This window comes from Vipera ursinii (genome assembly GCF_947247035.1).
Source record: "Vipera ursinii genome assembly, chromosome: 6".
NCBI lineage: Eukaryota > Metazoa > Chordata > Lepidosauria > Squamata > Viperidae > Vipera > Vipera ursinii.
In genome coordinates, this window is record NC_139515.1 from 74635380 (window position 1) to 74656527 (window position 21148).

At 40.8% G+C, this 21148-nt stretch overlaps 1 protein-coding gene across 1 annotated transcript in view; it reads right to left on the reverse strand.

Annotated features, from left to right (window-relative positions):
• Positions 1–252: 252 nt before the first annotated feature.
• LOC310642862 (sodium- and chloride-dependent GABA transporter 2-like) overlaps positions 253–21148 on the reverse strand; it is an 88337-nt gene continuing 67441 nt past the window's right edge. Inside the window, exons 7-13 of the mRNA XM_083366814.1 lie at positions 20579–20703; positions 20340–20452; positions 17909–18046; positions 5564–5666; positions 4724–4824; positions 2369–2539; positions 253–739 (exon numbers count right to left, since the gene is read on the reverse strand). Coding sequence (XP_083222940.1) covers positions 641–739; positions 2369–2539; positions 4724–4824; positions 5564–5666; positions 17909–18046; positions 20340–20452; positions 20579–20703 — 850 coding nt within the window. The 3' untranslated portion in view covers positions 253–640. The remainder of the gene's footprint in view (positions 740–2368; positions 2540–4723; positions 4825–5563; positions 5667–17908; positions 18047–20339; positions 20453–20578; positions 20704–21148) is intronic.

Here is a 21148-nt window from a genome sequence, read left to right on the forward strand (position 1 = left end):
GGTGGGTAAGCAGGTTTGTGCTGTGTATGGTAACAGATTTATTTATTTATTTATTTATTTTTAAAGGTTCTCCTACTCCACCACTGAGCCAGTGAAAATCCATCAGAAGTGGCCAGCGACAAGGGAAATTTTCATCAACCCCTATCTATCATGTGGCTCTTAAAGGCAAAGAATATTAATTATGAATAACGTTATACCAAGTTCAAGAACTAATGAAAGCAATAGAAAAATAATTAAGTCTGGAGTTGAAGCAAGGACTCATTCTCTTTTTTAAAAACTCACACACCTAAGCAATAAATCATTGGAAGAAATGTGGATTTTGCAAATGGGCTGGAATTCTCCCTAAACCTTTTGCAAGAGGAATTCTATGCTCCCATTAAAAGGTTTCCATCACAGTATTCTGTCCTTCCTGTTCCACTCCTAGATGAACCCATAAGGGAACATTGTGGTTTAAATTGCCTCCTCTAAATATGCTGCTAAACAGAAGAAGCAGCACTGCCTTGCACCCCACTTTCTGGGGGGAACCCTCTTTCTCTAGCAGCCTTCCCAGGTTCTTTCAAAGAAAGTGAAACGAGGTGGCAAGTTCCTCTCTTCTTGGTCATGGGCCAAGATTGTCCAATGGAGATTGAGGGGTCCACTCCTAACAGCGAGAGTCTAGTTCTGTCATGGGGAAGAGATGATGGCCTGGACACATTATCTGAGGCAAATCTTCATCTGGACAGGCAAGCTGATGGAACCTCTGAAAAGAGAAATGGAGAGACGACAAAAACGGGTGGGTGGAAAATATTGCTCTTTACCAAGAAAGTCGTGGTCAGAGAATCCACAGGTAATCCTCAACTTACAACCACAATTGAGCCCCAAATATGTGTTGCTAATTGAGGCTGTTCTTAAGTAAGTTGTTAAATGAATCGTGTGGTCTTTAAGTGAATCTGGCTTCCCCCCACCACCACCATTGACTTTGTTTGTTGGAAGTTTACAAATGATGATCACATGACCTCAGGACAATACAACTATCATAAATACCTAAAGACATGCCAGTTGCATGTAAGTGCCCAAATTTTGATCACATGTCTCTGGGGATGCTGCAAGGGTCGTAAGTGCGAAAAACAGTCATAAGTCACTTTTTTCAGTGCCGTTGTAATTTCGAACGGTCATTAAACAAACAGTTGTAAGTCAAGGATGACTTGTAGTTCTTTCTCACCCGATCCTTTTGTGAATACCTCCTCTCCAAAAGCACAGAAATGGATCTAAGCCTTGAACAGCCAACCTACAGCTAACCCTTGATTTAGAACCATCCATTTGGCGACTGCTTGAAGTTACAATGGCACTGAATGGCACCATTGCAGCATCCCCACAGCCATGTTATTAAAATTCAGGCACTTGGCAAGATGCAGTTTCAATACAACAGTTTCAATGTCCGTGGATCATTTGATTGCCATTTACACCTTCCCAGCTGATTTCTGACAAGCAAAGTCAATGGGGGAAGCTGAATTTGCTTAGTCATTGCATAATTCACTGCACTAATTCACTGAACAAAAAAGGCTGTAAATTTGGACCTTGCCTAGCAACAGAAATGCCCGTCCCAACTGTGGTTATAAGTTGAGGACTAAAGGTATTGAATATGGTTTCCACTGAAAAACAGCCACTGGTCCAGTGTCATTCCCTGGATCCTAAAACTGAGTTGAATTCATACCAAACACTGGAGTTCACAAATTGCTCTTTCAGTTAATTATTTCCAGAAGGATCCCTTCCCTGAAATGGTGGAACTTCAATATATCGTTTGGTATTCATTTTCAACCAGAACAAATACAGTTGTAGCATTTCTGGCTGACTACTTTGGAACAATTTAATCTTGAATAAGATCGCTGAACCTTGTTCTTTGAAATGCAGCACTAGTTTTTTTAAAAAAACAAAAAAAACCTCTCCGCATACATGATACAGATATTTCTTTTACAGTAATTCTGTACCGGATACTCCTTATAATCAAAGGAAACCAGTTGCAAATGTCACACAGGAAATAAGATATTTGACTGAAAATCAATAAGCATAAGAGGAGGGAGAAAGAAATGATGGAATACCGCTAAGCTAAGTTCTCAACTGTGACATTGCTGAAGTATTATACAGCTAATAACAAACGCCCAGAAAGGCAATTTAGATTGTGCAGCCTTCAAGCCAACTCAAATCCAATAAAGCCACTGGTTCTTGCCAGTAACAGAGTGATTACTAGCAAATTAGTGCAAGGTCCCCATTCATTATTTTGGAACAGAGCAATGCTACCTCTGAAGGCCTATTGATCCTGGAGACTAGGCTGGCTTCCTGGCTCAGCCTCTTTGCGTCCCAGTCCCCAGCCTAAAAATGCCAGTCTTACCTCTCTCAGGGATCCTTTAATGGTGGAAAGTTTGTAGAGAATCCAGAGGGGGATGCAGATCATTGAAGAGAGTGCAAGCAGCCAGCCGACAGTGTCTCCCCACCACGGGTACACGTATTTCTTGTTGTATGTCAGTGGGGTGTATTTAATCAAAGAAAAGAGAAAGGTTGCCTGGAAAGATTGAGCAAAGGAGGAAGCATTAGATGCACCAATCTTCAATGAACTACTTTGCTGATTTTGTGCTGATCAGAATAACATAATCTGCCAGAATCCATTTATATCACATTCATAAATGTATGCTTAAAACATTATCATCCCCCCCCCGTATGGATTCTGCCATCTCCCGAGGAAGGAGGAGCATATGTGGATTCAGCCTGCCTTAGGTTATTTCAAAGACCAAGGAAACCTTTTGAACTGGGGGGATCAAAAGGGAGGGTTAGAGAAGAAGGCATCTGGCCTGTGTTTTCTTTTAATTCTGGAGAGGAAGAAGACAATAACCATAAAGATTCGAAGTTCCTTTTTTTCCCACGAAAGGGATGACACGAAGTAGAAGGATGGGGGCTGACCAAATGGGGTTGAGGGAAGGGGGGTTGAACCGGGTACCCTTTATAAAATTTCAATTTGTAAAACAATACTAAGTCCTGTCTTGTATTCCCACAACCAAGCATGTCCTAGTAAAGATTCCTTTTGGACTAGAACTGACTCCAAGAGTTTTTGTCTTCCTAAAACATGGTTTAGGGTGGGTCCTGACAATAATCCCTGATTTCAACCTGGGAAATACTCAACCTGGTGAACATAGACAGTCCTCGACTTATGATGATAACTGGGACCAGACTTTCCATTGTTCGGCAAGGCGTTTACTGAGTCGCGCCCAATTTTGTGATCTTTTTTGCCACCATTGTTAAGCAAATTATTGCAATTGTTAAGTGCATCAGGTGGTTATTAAGAGGACCCCATTGACTTTGCTTTCCGGAAGATGGCTGGGAAGGTCGCAAATGGTGATCACATGACCCCAGGACACTGCAACGGTCATAAGTACATGCCAGTGGCCAAGTGTCCAAATTTTGATCATGTGATCAAGGGTGTGCTGTGACAGTTGTAAACGTAAGGACTGGTTGTAAGTCATTTTTTGTTGTTATTTTTGAGCGGTCACTTAATGAATGGTCATAAATTGAGGGCTACCTGCATCAGGGGAATATTTTCCTAACGATTTTGCTAATAAGACACAACAGTCTATGGACCCGATCAGGGTCTTACAAATTGGTAAGACAAAAGAAATTGAGATTGGGAACCTGTTTCTGGACATTTTGTCCCTTCAACATAGCTTGGGCAGGGAACCACAATCTGTGCATAGTGCCTTTGTGGGAATTTTTAACTCAGTCTTGAATCCTGGCAACTTCCTGGATAAGTCCCTGCAGTTTTCTTGACAAAACCTTCGCCCGTTTTGCCATTTTCTTCTTCTTTCTGATGGAGACCAAGAGGCCCCAAGTCTCTCAGGTGGCTTCGTGTCTAAAGTGAGACTAGAACTCACAGTCTCTCAGTTTTTTTCCTAGAGCCTTTAACCACTACACCAACCTGCCTCTCATGTATACCAACTAGAAGGTGTCAAATAACACTGCACTATCTTTCATCCTTAATTCTGATGTTTAAGGATGAAAGTGTTTGCTTGCTTTATTCATTTTTTTTCCTACTGTCATTATGTTCTGTAAGAATGGGCTTCGCAGATTTCTATAGGCCCCATATATAATTAGAACTACTGGAGGTGAAAAGATCTAACATTTAAATACTGGCAGACATTTACATGACTGTGGGAGGCAAACAGCAACGGCATCAACCACCACCAAAATGAAACGATATACCTAATTCAAATGTGTACCTATTCAGAATCAGAATAGAGCTGGAAGGGACATTGGAGGTCTTCTAGACCAGCCCCCTTCTCCGGTAGGAAACCCTATACTATTTCAGACTGGTGAATTCTGAATGAATGTCCTATTTCTAATCATTATCACCCAAATATACATTGGTACCAGTGTCCAACTGCTGCATCTATGCAGGAGTCACAATAAGTTTCCAGAATTGGGAGACCCCTTTGAATGTGTGCTTCTACTGCTGAAGAACTGCTCTTAAGCACTTAATTAACTAAGTTAAAACTTCATCGATGGGATTGATGCAAATTTTACTTTTATCTGTTCTCTTTGGATTGTTTCTATTTCCATTCCCACCATGACTTTCTCCTATTTCTTCGTTGCCTGACAGCAACCACAAGCAGTGGTCAAAGTCTCTTTTGCCCAAGAGTCTAAACCATTTCCCTGAGCACCCTCTGGATTGGTCTCCAGATCAAGTTGTCCCACTTACCACGCAGACAGCTGGTGTTATGAATAACCAACAGTACTTAATAACAGGCCACGGTCTGTAGCCAATCATGTCTTCAATGTTATTGTAGAAACGGTCAGCACCTGTGAAAAGTTGAAAAAAGAACAATAGATGGTAAGACAGGCAGAACTAGTCTGCTCTTTACACCTATGGAACAGAGAAGAGAACCAGGATCAAGAAAATAAGAAGCACAGCAGACTAAACAGAAAGGTATTAGCAAGGAGAAGCCACTGAAGCAAAACAGTGAAAAGCAATTTCTCAAGGTCAGTTAAATTGGCAATATAAAACTGATAATTTCTTTTCTTATATAAGTATATAAGAAATAATAAGTCCCAATAATAAATAAATAAATATTGGCTTCTTATAGGCTCAGAGTACTCAAGGAAAAACTTGACATCCTTTTCTCTCTGGAGTCCTCTGCATCTGCTCCAGAATCTTTTCCAGAAATTCCCTCAGTCTTTCAAAAGGACTTGAAGAGCACAAGGAAAAATGATGGAGGAATTGCCTCCTTATAATTCTGCTAATGAAAGCAGTTGCACCTATGTGAAACCAATATTGGATTCCATCTAGTGTCCCTCTGCCTACTCATATCAAATATGAAACTAGGTAAGAAGATCATTCTGCAGATTTCAACAGAAGTACTAGTCATGGGAAAGTTCAGGGATAGTGTTCCAGCTCCAGAGATGTTCTAGACTGGTCTTTGACAGGTATCTTGAGATATACTGTATGTTTTCTATCTAGCTCTATCTATGTGATTGCTAACAGTTGAGCCCAGTGTGATGACACATAATCAGACCTGTTTCCTGTTGCAATTGTACTTACCATATACCCAGCCAATGCACAGAGTCTCAAAAATGGCAACGAAGAGTAGGCACATCCCACTGGCAGCATAGTAGTCAAAGAGCTGGAAGACATACATCCCACCCTAAAGAGGGGCACATGTCCGCACAGTGGGAATTGGGAAAGAAATGGAGGAGAGAGAGTTTAAAAATGATTAGATGAATATCTTTTACACTGCCAAGTACCCAAGCACTGAACTGATTTTATATACATAATTCTAGACAACCTGTGAGCCCTTGAGTCATCCTTTCAGAGATATATCCATACCAGATTCCTCAGTGCCTTCAACAGTGACAGAACTTTTAATGTACAGCCTTCACTGGAAAAGTTGGGATACAGAGAGGTATCTGACTTGAGAATGGGCTACGATGAATTGTATTACACAATCAAACATCAAGATGGGAAATGTTTTTGACATAGTGGGTTAGGACGCTGAGCTTGTTGATCAGAAGGTCGGCAGTTTGGCGGGTCGAATCCCGAGTGCTGCGTAACAGAGTGAGCGCCTGTTACTCGTCCCAGCTTCTGCCAACCTAGCAGTTCGAAAGCACGTAAAAATGCAAGTAGAAAAATAGGGACCACTACGGTGGGAAGGTAACAGCGTTCCGTGTGCCTTTGGTGTCTAGTCATGCCGGCCACATGACCACGGAGACGTCCTCAGACAAGCGCTGGCTCTTCGGCTTTGAAACGGAGATGAGCACCGGCCCCTAGAGTCGGAAACGACTAGCACGCATGTGCGGGGGAACCTTTACCTTTACCTTTATTATATCATAAACTGTTTTATGACAAATTTTATGTCAGAAAATGCTTGATAAAATTTTATAAAATTTGCTAATTTTCTATTCTATGGGAATCATGGGTCCCAGATGTTGGACACAATCTGTACATTAGCCCATTTGAGGTACTTTGGTTGAAAGGTTTCACTCTATAATGCAACCTATTGCCCATGTTAGAATTAATCCTTCCATCCCTCTCAACCATCCAGCCAGAATTGATGAAGCTTCTTGGATGAGAAGTGAAATGTTGTTTTTTTCTTCCTCAAGGAAAAAGGAAAGAAAAAACCAACAACATAGTCCAGTTGCCTTTTGAAAAAGCATGACTTGGGTGACTGAGAATCTCCATAGATTGCCCAGTTAAAGATTATGAAGACAAGAGTTTTAGCAGTATATAGAGAACTTTAACCTTGAGACTTCATTTCCAGAAATATCTGTTCAGGAAATTATAATTCTCATTTTTTAACACATGTTCTAGTATTTTCCTAGACATTTTTTTCTCTTAAACTAAAACTACTTGTGGTGACTCAATGAACTTTCAGTTCCTACTTAGTTCCTACTAGTAGAAAGCACCAAGTGGGAGTGAATGAGCAGTCCTCTGTTTATACATATTATACAGGGATTCTGACTATTTTCTCTCCATTTAACTGGTATTTGGAGAGCCTAATAATGTGTCTGAAGATAGCCTGTTATTCATTTCTAGTATCAACAGAACCATCTGTCTTCCCCACCTCTGGGTGTTCTTCTCCCCTTTGTGATAGAAAGTTTCTGAAAACTAGCTTACACTAAGGTGGTTCATTTTTTTAATCCCCATATCCTGCAAACCTCTCTCCCTCTCTCTCTCTCTCTCTCTCTCTCTCTCTCTCTCTCTCTCTCTCTCTTTCAGACACACACTCACACACAGAGAGAGAGAGATATACACACAGAGTACATACACATGCATACCTAAGTCAGAGGTTGTATCTTAAACTTTGTCCCCACATACATTCCAAAGACAAGTCAAGTTTTCACAAGAATGCCATCTTCACATATTTTAAGTTTCTTATTACCATGAGAAGGAGTGAAAAAAGAAGTTGTAGTATGGGAATGCAAAAGATATACAGAGAGATGGGATAGGGATAGGGATAGGGATAGGGATAGGGATAGGGATAGGGATAGGGATAGGGATAGGGATAGGGATAGGGATAGGGATAGGGATAGGGAGGTAGATGATAGATAGATAGATAGATAGATAGATAGATAGATAGATAGATAGATAGATAGATAGATAGATAGATAGATAGATAGATAGATAGATAGGTAGGTAGGTAGGTGGGTAGGTAGGTGGGTGGGTTAGTGGATGGATGGATGGATGGATGGATGGATGGATGGATGGATGGATGGATGAACATATAGGTGTCCTCCTGGAGAAAATGTGAATTCTTGAGAATTGCATCTGCAAAGCTACTTTATGCGATTCTGGCAAAATTGGTTCTGTGCCCTTTTTCACATTTTCATCCAAAGGACAGTAAATTGACTTCAAAAGTCATTAGGGAATAACATAAAAAGCCATTCCAGCTAAATCACAATGTACTGATATGTGGGATTCAAACTATTTCTCATCTTTAGTTTTAGATGTCAGCATCGAAGCATTCGTCTCTCACAGCAGAGCAGAAATGAAGACGCAACTGTTGCTATGCATAAGATTTCAGAGTGTCAGATGGCAATTTAAGAATTTCTAGCCTGCCTTGGTATGGAGAAAGTGAACAGGGAGGCTTTTTTTTTCTCCCTCTGTAACAGAAGTCATACTGAAAGGTTATCAAATACAGTTGAGCAATGTGAAGTTCAGGACAGAGCATTTTTCACAGAAGCATTTTTAACCTGTGGAATTTCATATGAACTTGGGGCAATGACCACTAATTTGGAAGGCCATAAAAAGAGATCAGACAAATTCATGGAGACATAAACATAATTTTTTTTGTAGAAACAGAGGCTATTTCTGAATAACAACTGCTAGAGTACAAAGGAGGGGAGGATACAGTTGCCATCACATTATTTACACACACACACACACACACACACACACACACACACATATCTAATTATGAATTGCTCCAGTAAAGAAACATATGCTGTAAAACAAATCAGTTCACTTATTATCAAAGTTTATTACTATCATTACATATTATTTCTAGGTAAGATAAAAAGACAAATATACACAAACACACACACACACACAAAGTTGTAAACTGAGCCAGAACCCACATATTTTGGACAGCTGCACAGGACACAATGGCTAAGGCACTGCTCCAAAGGACAACATTCTCATTTATCCCTAATAAGGGATGAATTGATTCCAAAAACAAGGGAAATAAAATACAGGTAGTCCTTGACTTAAAGCAACTCATTTAGTGACAATGGGAAATTACAAGGGTACTGTAAACAGCGATTATGACTATTTTTCACACTTACAATCTTTGCAGCATCCCCAGGATCACGTGATCAAATTCAGATGCTTGGCAACTGACTCACATTTATGACAATTGCAGTGTCCTGGGGACATGTGGTCACCTTTTGTGACCTTCTGACAAGCCAAGTCAATGGGGAAGCCAAATTCATTTAACAACCACATAATTAACTTAGCTGCAGTGATTTGCTTAACAACTGTGCAAAAGAAAGTTGTAAATGGGGCAAAATGCACTTAATAGCTGTCTTGCTTATCAACCAAAATTTTGGGCTCAGTTGTGGTCGTAAGTCAAGGACTACCCTTAGGACTGTGGATAAAATCCTGTAAGGCTCACCCTTAAAAGGCCAGCCTACACTGCTTGTCACATCCCTCAAACCTCCAGAAATCCTGCTGCCAATCCAGTAAGAAACCATGAAATTACAAAGCTGTGATTTCCTGCTGGATTTTTTTTAAAGAAAAAAGTAAAAGCAATGCGGGAGGTTGTCTGAATAGGTTTAACACGCTTGAGATGGATAAACACTATCAATCCCCAAAGGCATGAAAACCCCGGGTCTGCCAGTAGAAGAGCAGGCTGGTCTTAGAAAAATTGCTGTATTTGTGCTGCTTTCCTCCCCTCTTATTTGAGCTTTTTTTTTCCAGCACAGCAGAGTTGCCTATAAAAGGTGCAACCTTGAAACAGGTGTGGGAGGAGATACATGTTTTGGAAGCTCTGCAGGCACCAAGCAGAGAAAAACAACTGAATAAAAGAAGTCATTTTCCCTTCAAAGGGAGTGGATGGTCCAGAGGAAAAAGGAAGGATGGAGACACAGCAAAGCACAAGCTAGAAAGATGCAAGTACTCTTATCAAAAAAAAAATCAAAAGAAATCCCAGAAAAAAAAGAAGAATTAAGGTAGAAGGCAGAATGGGATTTCTAAGAAGAAAACATTGCTTGGATAAGAAATGTAAGAGTACAATAGTTGTACTGTAGTATAGAAGAAATATTGTAATAGTGATTGACTATTATAAGAGAATAGTAAAAGCAGTTTGAGGCTGGGCTAGCTGAAGGAAAAACCTTTTTACTCAATCCTGGTTACTGATGGCATTCACAATTTATTTTATTCATTCGTTTATATCCTGCCTTTTTCTTTTTATAAATAACTCAAGGCTATGGGGTGCGGGCTGCTCTCTGAGCTTGGTAGTTTTCTTTCATTAACTAATTAGGTAGCATCATCAGTGCGCTACTTTGGTAATGAAACGTCGGCAAGAAAACAAACAAGCTCAGAGAGCACCAAGGACCCCACAGTTCAATCCTGAGCTACAAATATTCCCTTCTATAGATAACTCAAGGTGATGAACACACACGATGCTCCTTCCTCTTATTTTCCTCATAACATCAACCCTGTGAGGTGGGCTGGGCTGAGAGAGAAAGTGGCTGGCCCAAAATCACCCAACCAGTTTTCATGCGTAAGGCCGGACTAGAACAGTCTCCTGGTGAATGGCTCAAAGTTACCTAGTCAGCTTTCATACCTAGGAAGGGTCTAGAACTCACGATCATCGGTTTCTAGCCTGGTGCCTTAACTACTAAAACCAGGGGTAGGCAACCTCGGCTCTTTTATGACTCGTGGACTTCAACTCCCAGAATTCCTGAGCCAGCCTGGCTCAGCTTGGAAACCTCTCCCTTTTCCCTCAGCATGGTTGGCTCAGGAATTCTGGGAGTTGAAGTCCACGAGTCATAACAGAGGCAAAGTTGCCTACCCCTGTACTAAACCAAACTTCACAATCAAGGGCCAACCCTGTGTGCTACCTCTTAGTGCACATGGTGGAGAGGTGGGATGGCACTCATATTGAGACTGACACTGATACGTTCCATCATGGTGCTGACATTGAAATCTGTTCCCTAATAAAAGCATGTGGTTAATTTCCCTTAAACATGTAAACTGAGTATAAGTTAGGAAAGCCATTACATTTCATTGAAAGCCCTTGCAAGGCCTTTTATGGCTGATATATCGAACAAGCTGTGTAAAAAATTAAGACTTGCCTAGCTAATTCTTTATGCTAATATTTTTTCACATTCCTAATTGCAAAATTTAATCTTTACAAATTTTATCCTATGGTCAATATACTTAAATTTATTATTTCTGCTTTTCTGTCCTATATATTCCATTTGCATACATTATTGCCCAACTTCTATAATCACAAGAAATTTTAGTCTGGTGAAATATGTTAATTTTTTTTGATGTCATAGGATTGAAAAATGAAAATTCAACAGAACTGCTACTTTTTCTCCCGCATGAAAAATAAGCAGATCTCAGTATCTTCTAAGTTGAAAATTGGTCTGCACATGAGTGATGGTTGGTAGGTGGCTTTCCTGTTTTTGTACAATTGTGACTGCCATAGATTCTTCATTTCCTACATCAAACAAGAAAAGTGTTAAATGACAGAGAACACAATTAAATATCTGTTTAAAGGTCTGTGAGACTCCTGGTCCAATCAGGGCTCCATATGCATGTACAGTGGCATTTAATGGCACATTTTGTCACTCATTCTTTCATATAGTGCTGAATGAAATACTGAAATACTGAAACATTTATGAACAACGTAGTTGAATGTTGTTTAATAAATTAATAGCTTCGCTGGGCCTACATACAAACAGGCAGAAGAGATCTAACTTTTGAGTGACTCAGGAATTATTTCAGCCGTCCCCAATTTTTTCCTGCCTCAACCCTTTTCAAATAATAAATATTATACACTATAGCAGGGGTAGGCAACGATGACCCCTTTATAACCTGTTAATTTCAGCACCCAGAGGTCCTGAACCATTTGTTCAAGAATTATGGGAATGGAAGTCCACAGGTCTTAAGGGGGTCATAGTTACCCACCCCTGCACTATGTTGTATTTAGACAAAGTCTGCGCACAACAATTACAGTTTCAAAAGTCAGCAGGGTGAAATCCGAAAGCAGAAAAGTCTAAAGGCTTCTTGCTATCTAAATTAGAGCAAACTCTGTGCAGTTTCGTTATTTTACTTTGAAGGGAAATGGGAAAGGAAGGATGGAGGGGGAAAAAAACCTTACAGTTGTCTTCATACAGGTAATCCTTGATTTACGGCTGGTTACTTAGCAACCATCCAAACTTACGACCGATCCTAAAAAGGGGAGTTATGCCCCAAATTCAAAGTTCCAACAGTCAAGCCCCCTCTGCCGTCACATGACCAAAACTCGTGCACTCAGCGACACGGAGACATGTGCAGTCCTTTGCAGTGTCCCATGGTCACATGACCACAGTTTATATCAGGTTTTGCTGGAAAATGACACTTTGGCAAAACCCACGCCCAAAGTAACAGTTGTGGCATTCTCTTAATGACCATGGATTCACTTAATGAGCACTGCAAAAAGGTCATAAAAATTGAGTCGGTTATGACTGACCTGTTTTATTACCTTTACAGCATCTAACCATAATAGGCAGGCCGCAGGCTCCATTACGATTGTATGTTGAGGACTACTTATATAAAGGACTTGTAACGGTTTTATAAAGCAAATGGGGTGGACTTTTTTTTTAATCCCATTTATATCCCACCCTTCTCCGAAGACTCAGGGCGGCTTACAATCTAAAGCACAAATCAATGTGCTTAGCAATAGCCTTTATACTATGTATATGCCTGCTTATTAGGGCTTTTGCCCCCCCCCCCCAAGCAGCATTATTACAAAGTCAGCTTATTGCCCCCAACAATCTGGGTCCTCATTTTACCTACCTGGGAAGGATGGACGGCTGAGTCAACCTTGAGCCTGGTGGGACTGGAACCTGCACTAATTGCAGGCAGCTGGTGTTACTTAAGGAGGCATTAGCCCACTGCTCCACCAAGGACTTACATGTTTTTATAACTTTCTCCAATTAATATCCGTGAATAATGTTTCTCAACATTAGTAACCTTAAGACATGTGGACTTCAACTTCCAGAATTCCCCTGCCAGTATAAGAGTGTCTTACTAGCTCAGGGGTGTAAAACTGCCAGCCCTTGGGCTGGATGCATCATGAGGAAGTTGCGCTCACCCCAGGTCCAGCAAGGGGAAAAAAGTCGTGATACAGCGCGACACGTCACAGGATGCTGCAAGTTTGACACCCCTGTACTAGCTTATAGGTAGGAAGGACAAGTGAGCAATTTTCAGCACATCAAGAACAAATTTGCATACCTAACTAATAATAATAATAATAATAAGTTGGAAGGGGCCTTGGAGGTCATCTAGTCCAACCCCCTGCTCAGGCAGGAAACCCTATACCATTTCAGGCAAATGGCTGTCCAGTCTCTTCTTAAAAAATTCCAGTGTTGGAGCATTAACCACAGGCAGGTTGTTCCACTGGTTAATTGTTCTAAGTGTCAGGAAGTTTCTCCTTAGTTCTAGGTTGCTTCTTTCCTTGACTAGTTTCCATCTGTTGCTTCTTGTCCTGCTTTCAGGTGCTTTGGAGAATAGCTTGACTCCCTCTTCTTTGTGGCAGCCCCTGAGATATTGGAACACTGCTATCATGTCACCCCTCACCCTTCTCTTCATTAAACTACACATACCCAATTCCAGCAACTGTTCCCTATATGTTTTAGCCTCCAATCCCCCAATCATCTTTGTTGCTCTTCTCTGTACCCTTTCTAGAGTCTCAACATCTTTTTTACATTGTGGTGACCAAAACTGGATGCAGTATTCCAGGTGTGGCCTTACCAAAGCATTGTAAAGTGGTATTAGTACTTCACTTGAACTTGATTCTATCCCTCTGTTAATGCAGCCTAGCACTGTGTTGGCTTTTTTGGCAGCTGCAGCACACTGCTGGCTCATATTTAAGTGATTGTCTACTAGGACTCCGAGATCCCTCTCACAGTTACTACTATTGAGCAAGGTACCACCTATACTATACCTATGCATTTGATTTTTCCTGCCTAAATGTAGAACCTTACTTTTTTCACCATTGAATTTCATTTTGTTAGATAGCGCCCAGTGTTCGAGTCTGTCCAGATCCTCCTGTATCCTTCTCAACAATAACAGGAATAAAATTATTCTGGCCAATATAGATTTTATTACTGAAATAAGAAAATCAGTTATAACCTCTGCAGTGGGTTTCTTTTTGTTATGAATTATATTCAATCCTGGTACTTTACGCAAATTCCTAGACTACAATTTCTTTGTCCCTGTCTGTTGCTATTGGTTTTTAGTAAGATGTTTTTCCCCTCTCTACTGTATTTGAAAATACTTCTAAGAACATTGAGATGACAGATGTTTCTCATTTTTTTTCCATCGCATGATACTTTCTTCTTTACATGCCCAAGTCAGACAAGAACAATAATAAAAATTAAAGTAAAAGTAATACATGTTCCTCAAATATTATTTATTCATGAATAATTACAACTGAAAAAAGTGTTCTTCCCATTAAATATTTTTTTAAAAAAAAATTCTGGGGGTTCCTGGGCTGACTTCACATTTCAGGAGGAAGTGTGTCATTTCATGGTCGTTCCTGGTTGTAGTGGCCATGCTCCAAATGGTGGTGGATCAGGGGCCTAGTGGTAACTTAAAAGTAAGCTGGATCCCTTTGGCTTTGGTTAGGTTGATAACAAACAAACAAACAAAAAGATCCAAAACGAAAACAGGATGGGAATCATAAGCAACCTTTGTCAGCTCCAAAAATACCAAGTATAAACATTGGCTGTCTCTATCTGAAAGCTAGTTGCAGTTGACAAATCAAGGGAGTATCTCATAGGCTTTAGCTGCAGAGATTGATCTAACCAGTCTAGTTATTGCTTTACATCAGAGTTTCTCAAACTTAGCAACTTTCAAACATGTGGACTTAAGTTCCCCAGAATTTCCCATCCACCCTTAACTCTGGGAGTTGAAAACCACATGTCTTAAAGTTGCCAAGGTTGAGAAACACTGCCTTACATTAAGAGAATGCTTCATTGTAGAGTATCTGTAAAAGTCTCTGCAATAGGCAGGTAGGGGAATCAATAGAGAAACTGACAAAGAATGAAACCTCTTCATTTCCAGACTATGACATACATACATACATACATACCCATCAGACTATCCTTTTTCAGGATGACCAATATTACACAAGGTATAGAAAGGAGTAGAGGGACGCGGTGGCTCAGTGGGTTAGGATGCTGAGCTTGTCGATCAGAAGGTCGGCAGTTTGGCGGGTCGAATCCCGAGTGCCGCGTAACAGAGTGAGCGCCTGTTACTCATCCCAGCTTCTGCCAACCTAGCAGTTCGAAAGCACGTAAAAATGCAAGTAGAAAAATAGGGACCACTACGGTGGGAAGGTAACAGCGTTCCATGCTCCTTTGGCATCTAGTCATGCCAGCCACATGACCACGGAGACGTCCTCGGACAAGCTCTGGCTCTTCGGCTTTGAAACGGAGATGAGCACCAGCCCCTAAAGTCGGAAACGACTAGCACGCATGTGCGGGGGAACCTTTACCTTTACCTTATAGAAAGGAGTAAGAAATAGTTCTATCTGTCTATCTATTTTACTATCTCATAAATTAAGGCATGAAATAAGTATAGGAAATGAAATGTAATTAACATTTACCATACCACTCCATACTTTTTACCCTTGCAGGTCATCCTTGTTCCCATCATTCCAATAGCTCCTTTCCTAGTGTCTTTTGTTCTTTAAATTTCTGACCTCTTTCTTTTTAAAGACACGGTATTATCAGCTGCATGCAACCACCAGCTTACTTGGTCATCCCCTCCTCTTGATCTGTAAAGTCTTTTTTATATCCTTGTATTTTTTAAAAAATTGATCCACATTCCTTCTTTTCAACATGCTTCTTTCACGCTGGTCTCTCACTTTTGCACTCAGTTCATATCTATTCAGCACCCATTGATTTTTCTGTAACTATCTCTTCTTGTTTCTCCATAGAAATTCATGTCCTATAATCCACTGTAACAGCATTTCACATATATATTTTTTTCTTGCCACATACCCGTCTCTCACTTGCACACAACAGTTGGTAAAAATATAAACAGCCATTTTTGCTTCTTCTTCTTTTTTTTGTAACAAACGTTCATTCATTCCTCACAACGCATACGACCTACTCGTTTTCTGCTAATGTTTGTACATTCTTCTTTCAATCCATTTAGTAAACATTCCACGCAAGGAAAACAAACCCCTCTCCTTGTTCCAGGTTTTTACCATTTATGTATAATTTGTGATCATTCACTCCATTTTTTCTGTCAAACATAATGACCTTGGACTTTGATACATTAATTTTCAGATCCACTCTTTGCATTGTATCAACAGTCTAACATTCATTACAAAACATTCGGGTGCTCAGCCAATAGCACTGGATCATCTGCATACGAATGAACAGCTACATTCATGTCTCCAATCCATTCACCTCTTCTATCACCGCCAGCATTCCTTTTGCATTTATTCATAAATGCATTAAGCATTCAAGAGATGGTCTCACTCCCTGGTTGATGCTGTGTCATTCATTAAAGATACCATTTATTCTCGTCTATGCTTAATTTCGATCATATACTGTCCCATCCGTATCACATTCAACCCACAGCAAAGCAAGTCAATTGATGGCAATCCCCATTCCTCAGTGACATCACTGTATATGCCTCTTCTTTATTTGTCTACATCCTGTGCCTATATTGCTGTAAGGTGGAATTTGTGTAATGACTTCACTGCACATGCTCAGACACTGTGAAAGCACACCTTGTTCAGTGTTTGCTAGCAAAAAAGCCAGCCAGCCTAGCCAGCTTGTTTTCTGCCTGTAATTGCCAGTTATTGGGCAAGAACAGAACAGCTACAGCCCTTTGGCCCTTCTGTTGTTGGCAAAGAATAATTAAAGCACCTATTAGTGTAGCTTTTTGCTTGGATTCTTTTTCTGTTAAGGAACCACCAAGTTCTTATGTAGAATAAAGAGATTGAAGAAGAGCACCCAGTTATTTTACAACTGTTAAGTAGTATAGATAGGGATACTATACATAATTTTCTTGAATCAAATTTTATCAATAGATCTCATTGACTACAGTGTGGATCCCTTTGCTCATTGTTGATACTATGAAATAATGATTGTCTCATATGAAGCACTTTTTATCATCTTCTTTTAGTCGTTCATTGTAAACAATTAAGCCACAATTAGCTTTTAATGGAAAAGTCAATGTATCAACCCACAGTTAGCTTTAATTGTTAACTCATTGTCTCTGTATACACACCACAGCTATTTCCTCATGAGTCATGACATATATCCTTCTAGAGTTGTAACCTTTGTTACATCAATGAAAGGCCTTTGATTCACAAATAATATATTTGATTCACAATAATATTCACAAATAATATATTCTCAGGATATTGATAATGGACATGTTTACAACTGTCCCCATTCAAAATGTGATGCAGAGTCAAACTGTTAGAATAACAGTCAGCGCAACTGACATTCGTACTTCTCATAGGCAAAATAACATTCACATGACAAAGTATTCTCTTTTTGGACACAAGGAACCCCAAATTTTTATGTATCCCATCTGTACTACTTAACAGTTGTAAAATAATTCTTTGTTCAAATGTGTGCTCTTCTTCAATCTCTTTATGTAAGAACTTGGTGATGTTCTTCATACTCAACAGCAAAAAAACACTGCATCTTGCTTGTTTTGATGAAAGAATTCTTGGATTCTGTCCATTTGTTGGTGTGTTTGTAAATGGGTTTTTCCACCATAAAAGTAAGCAGAAAATTAGTTCATTGTGGCACATCTTATGTAATATTGCCTCAAGCAAACAATGCATTCAGAAAATATTCAGACCCCCTTGACGTTATGCTGCAGCCTGATTCTACAGTTGTTGAAATTCATTTTTTCTCATTAATCTACACTCAGTGCCCCCTAATGACAAAAGGAAAACAGAATTTTAGAAATGACTGTATACTTATTAAAGAGAATGTGCCTTCAGATCACAATTCTGATTTACTATTTTCAGAAATGATAAAAATGGCAACAAATTCCCTCTGACTTCTTCATTAAAGAACTCTTTTCTTAATCATCCATTTAAAATAGGTAACAAACCCTCGCTATACAATAATCAGGAACCAAGCTCAACTCAAGGGCAATAGAATTAGCAATTATATATTATTTTCCCAATGGATTTACCTCTGTGATCATGACCAGACCCACAAAGTATGAGAGGATGGAGACGAGAAGAATTAAAGTTTCTCTGCGGTTCTTTTTCCGGAAGATTTCAGGGTACATGTCAACTATAGCGGTGACCAGGCTTTCCATACAGACAAACTAGGGAAATGAGAATTGAAGCAGCCTTCAGTTCTTTCCATCACAGATCTTCTCAGATTTTCATTCTTGCATATCCTTCAATTCATTGAAAGATCACAAGATACCAGTCTGAATCCTATCATAACCACACACAATTCTGAAAGACATTGGCTGGAGACAAACAATAATCATTTCTTTTTTTCACTGAGAATTTGCCTCTGGTAAATTCAAGCTTCTGTCAACTTCTGTAACATTTCAAAAAGCCAGAAGTCCTGTCTGATCACAGGCAATTATGAAGTATCAAGGCTACTCTAGTCCAGTGGTGGTGAACCTATGGCACGTGTGTCAGAGGTGGCACTCAGAGCCCTCTCTGTGGTCACACCTGCCATTGCCCCAGCAGAGTTCACCAGAGTAGTGAGCACATGGCGTTTGGAAGCGACAGGGCAGGAAGTGAGCGAGCAAACATTGTTGGCTCATCGGGGATGCCCCGGAGATGGCGAGGGACTGGCCCCGGCCATGCTCACTCAGTCTGCCATGACCACTGCAGCCATGCCCACCCAGTGGGCCATGCCCGCCCGCCCCCCCCCCCCGAGGGCACCACAAAGCTGATGCAGCCCTGGCACTTTGTGATAAATAAGTTGGTATTGGCTTGCAGTTTGGGCACTTGGTCTCTAAAAGGTTCGCCATCACTGCTCTAGTCTATATGCACTAAGCTGCCAGTACAATCCTGTTATTAGTTCATGGCTCTATACTGAAATAATCTCCTTTACTTTTTACTCAGTTTTGTCAATTTAAAAGGGGTCACTCTTTTAAATCAGTTTGATTTTTTTAAAAAATAGCTACCAACTGCTTATTTCTGAAACATTCACTGAGGACAGTTGCTGAACAACTCTGGAGCCATCTTGAAGACCTTCTCTCTATTTGCATAACAGACCTTCTAGACAGGCCAATTAACTTCTGCCTGAATTCAGATTAATTCAGATTAATTACCTTTGTTCTACCCATCTGTATAAAAAAAAATCTCAAATCACTTTCAAAGTTAATCAGTTCAGTATTACTGGGGGCACGTGTACAAATTAGCATTTAGAAAAGCAGCATTTATCATTTAGAAAAAGTAGATCCCTTTTCTAAGCACCTACATTATGTAAGCTAAGCATCTTTAACAAGGAGTGCAAAGTAGTTATCTATTATCTAGGACAGAGGTCCCCAACCTTTTGGGCACCAGGGACTGGTTCCGTGGAGAAAAAGTTTTCCATGGATGGGGCTTTGCCTAATTGTGCAGACCGGTTGCTGGCATGCCATGGCCCAGTATCAGTCCACAGACTGGGGGTTGGGGACCCCTGATCTAGGAGGCAGGGACAGAAAATGGCTTGTGTCTCAGGCACGTGGGACAACCTTCTCAACCTTCTTCTTACATGTAACCGCAACATCTGTTACCCACAAGCCAGTCAACATGTGACTTTCACGCTCAAGGTTGATGGGAATAATAAACTTAACTACATAGGGGCAACAGAATAAGAAGGATGGGTTAAGTACAGGACTGAATCTGCCCATTTGTAGCATTTGTAGCATGCGGCCCTATCTTAGCCGGGATGATCTATGCACGGTCACTCATGCGCTCGTGTCCTCTCGTCTGGACTACTGCAACGCTCTCTACATGGGGCTGCCCTTGAGGACCACCCGGAAGCTCCAACTGGTACAGAATGCAGCCGCGAGAGTGGTGTTGGGAGTTTCCCGATACTCCCACGTTACACCTCTGCTCCGTGAGCTGCATTGGTTGCCAGTTGTCTTCCGGGTGAGATTCAAGGTACTGGTAACGGTGTTCAAAGCACTCCATGGCATGGGGCCGGAGTACCTCAGGGAACATCTGCTACCGGCATCAAGCTCCCTGCGCCCTGTGCGTTCCCACAGAGAGGGCCTCCTCAGGGTGCCACCGGTCAGAGAATGTCGATTGGTGGCCCCCAGGGGGAGATCCTTCTCTGTGGGCGCTCCGGAGCTGTGGAATCAGCTACCGGTAGAGCTCCGGATGGCGCCCGATCTTCGCTCCTTTCGTCGCGATCTTAAGACATTTCTGTTTGTACAAGCTGGCCTAGCCTGATGGGGATTGCTGGGGTTGTTTTATCTTTGGTCTTTTAATTTTTCTTGGGGTTTTTAGCACTGTATTTCCATTGTTTTTAACTAGGGCAATTGTTTAATCTTTTTTTAATGTTTGTATTTGCTATTTTATTCTGCCCTGTGAACCGCCCTGAGTCCTCAGGGAGAAGGGCGGTATATAAATGTTATTAAATTAAATTAAATTAAATTAAATTTTTACCTGACTGTCCAATCCCAGGAGAACCACCATAACAAAGAAGAAGCAAGCCCATAATGGGGAGAAAGGCAGCATGACAACAGCTCGTGGATAAGCAATGAAAGCCAGACCAGGTCCTGTGGAGAAAAAATGGCTAATATGTTGAAGCCTTATAACCAGCAGAAGACATTATGATCATTATATTCCTAACCAATCACTTTTCATTGTGTTCAAGGTAGGGCCCATGTGCATGAGCTACTCACCCGACTCGGCTACCTCTGAAATAAGCACTCCTTGTTCTTCTGCCATGAAACCCAGGATGGAAAAAATGGCAAAGCCAGCCACAAAGCTTGTGCCACTGTTCAAAAAACACAGAGCGATACAATCTCTAGAAGGTGAGAAGAGTGAGAGATGACATGAGAAAAGAGCAATAGTTTGCGAAGACATCTAACATCATGGCGTCAAGATAAGAATGAAAAGTTTGTATGAAAATGTGCATACTGTGTCCTGAGGTTGTTAAAACTAGTTGCATAGATTTTAAATTTGAATGTAAGTATAATAATCCTGGGGAAAAATACAGGATTAATTTTCTAGGCACCCTGATAGAAGTCTTCCCTGAGAAGGGAAAAGGAAGGGAAGGGAAGGGAAGGGAAGGGAAGGGGAGGGGAGGGGAGGGGAGGGGAGGGAGGGAGGAAGGAAGGAAGGAAGGAAGGAAGGAAGGAAGGAAGGAAGGAAGGAAGGAAGGAAGGAAGGAAGGAAGGAAGGAAGGAAGGAAAGAAGGAAGGACCTGTCACCCAGAGATTCAAGGGACTTATGGCTGAAAAAATTAGCCT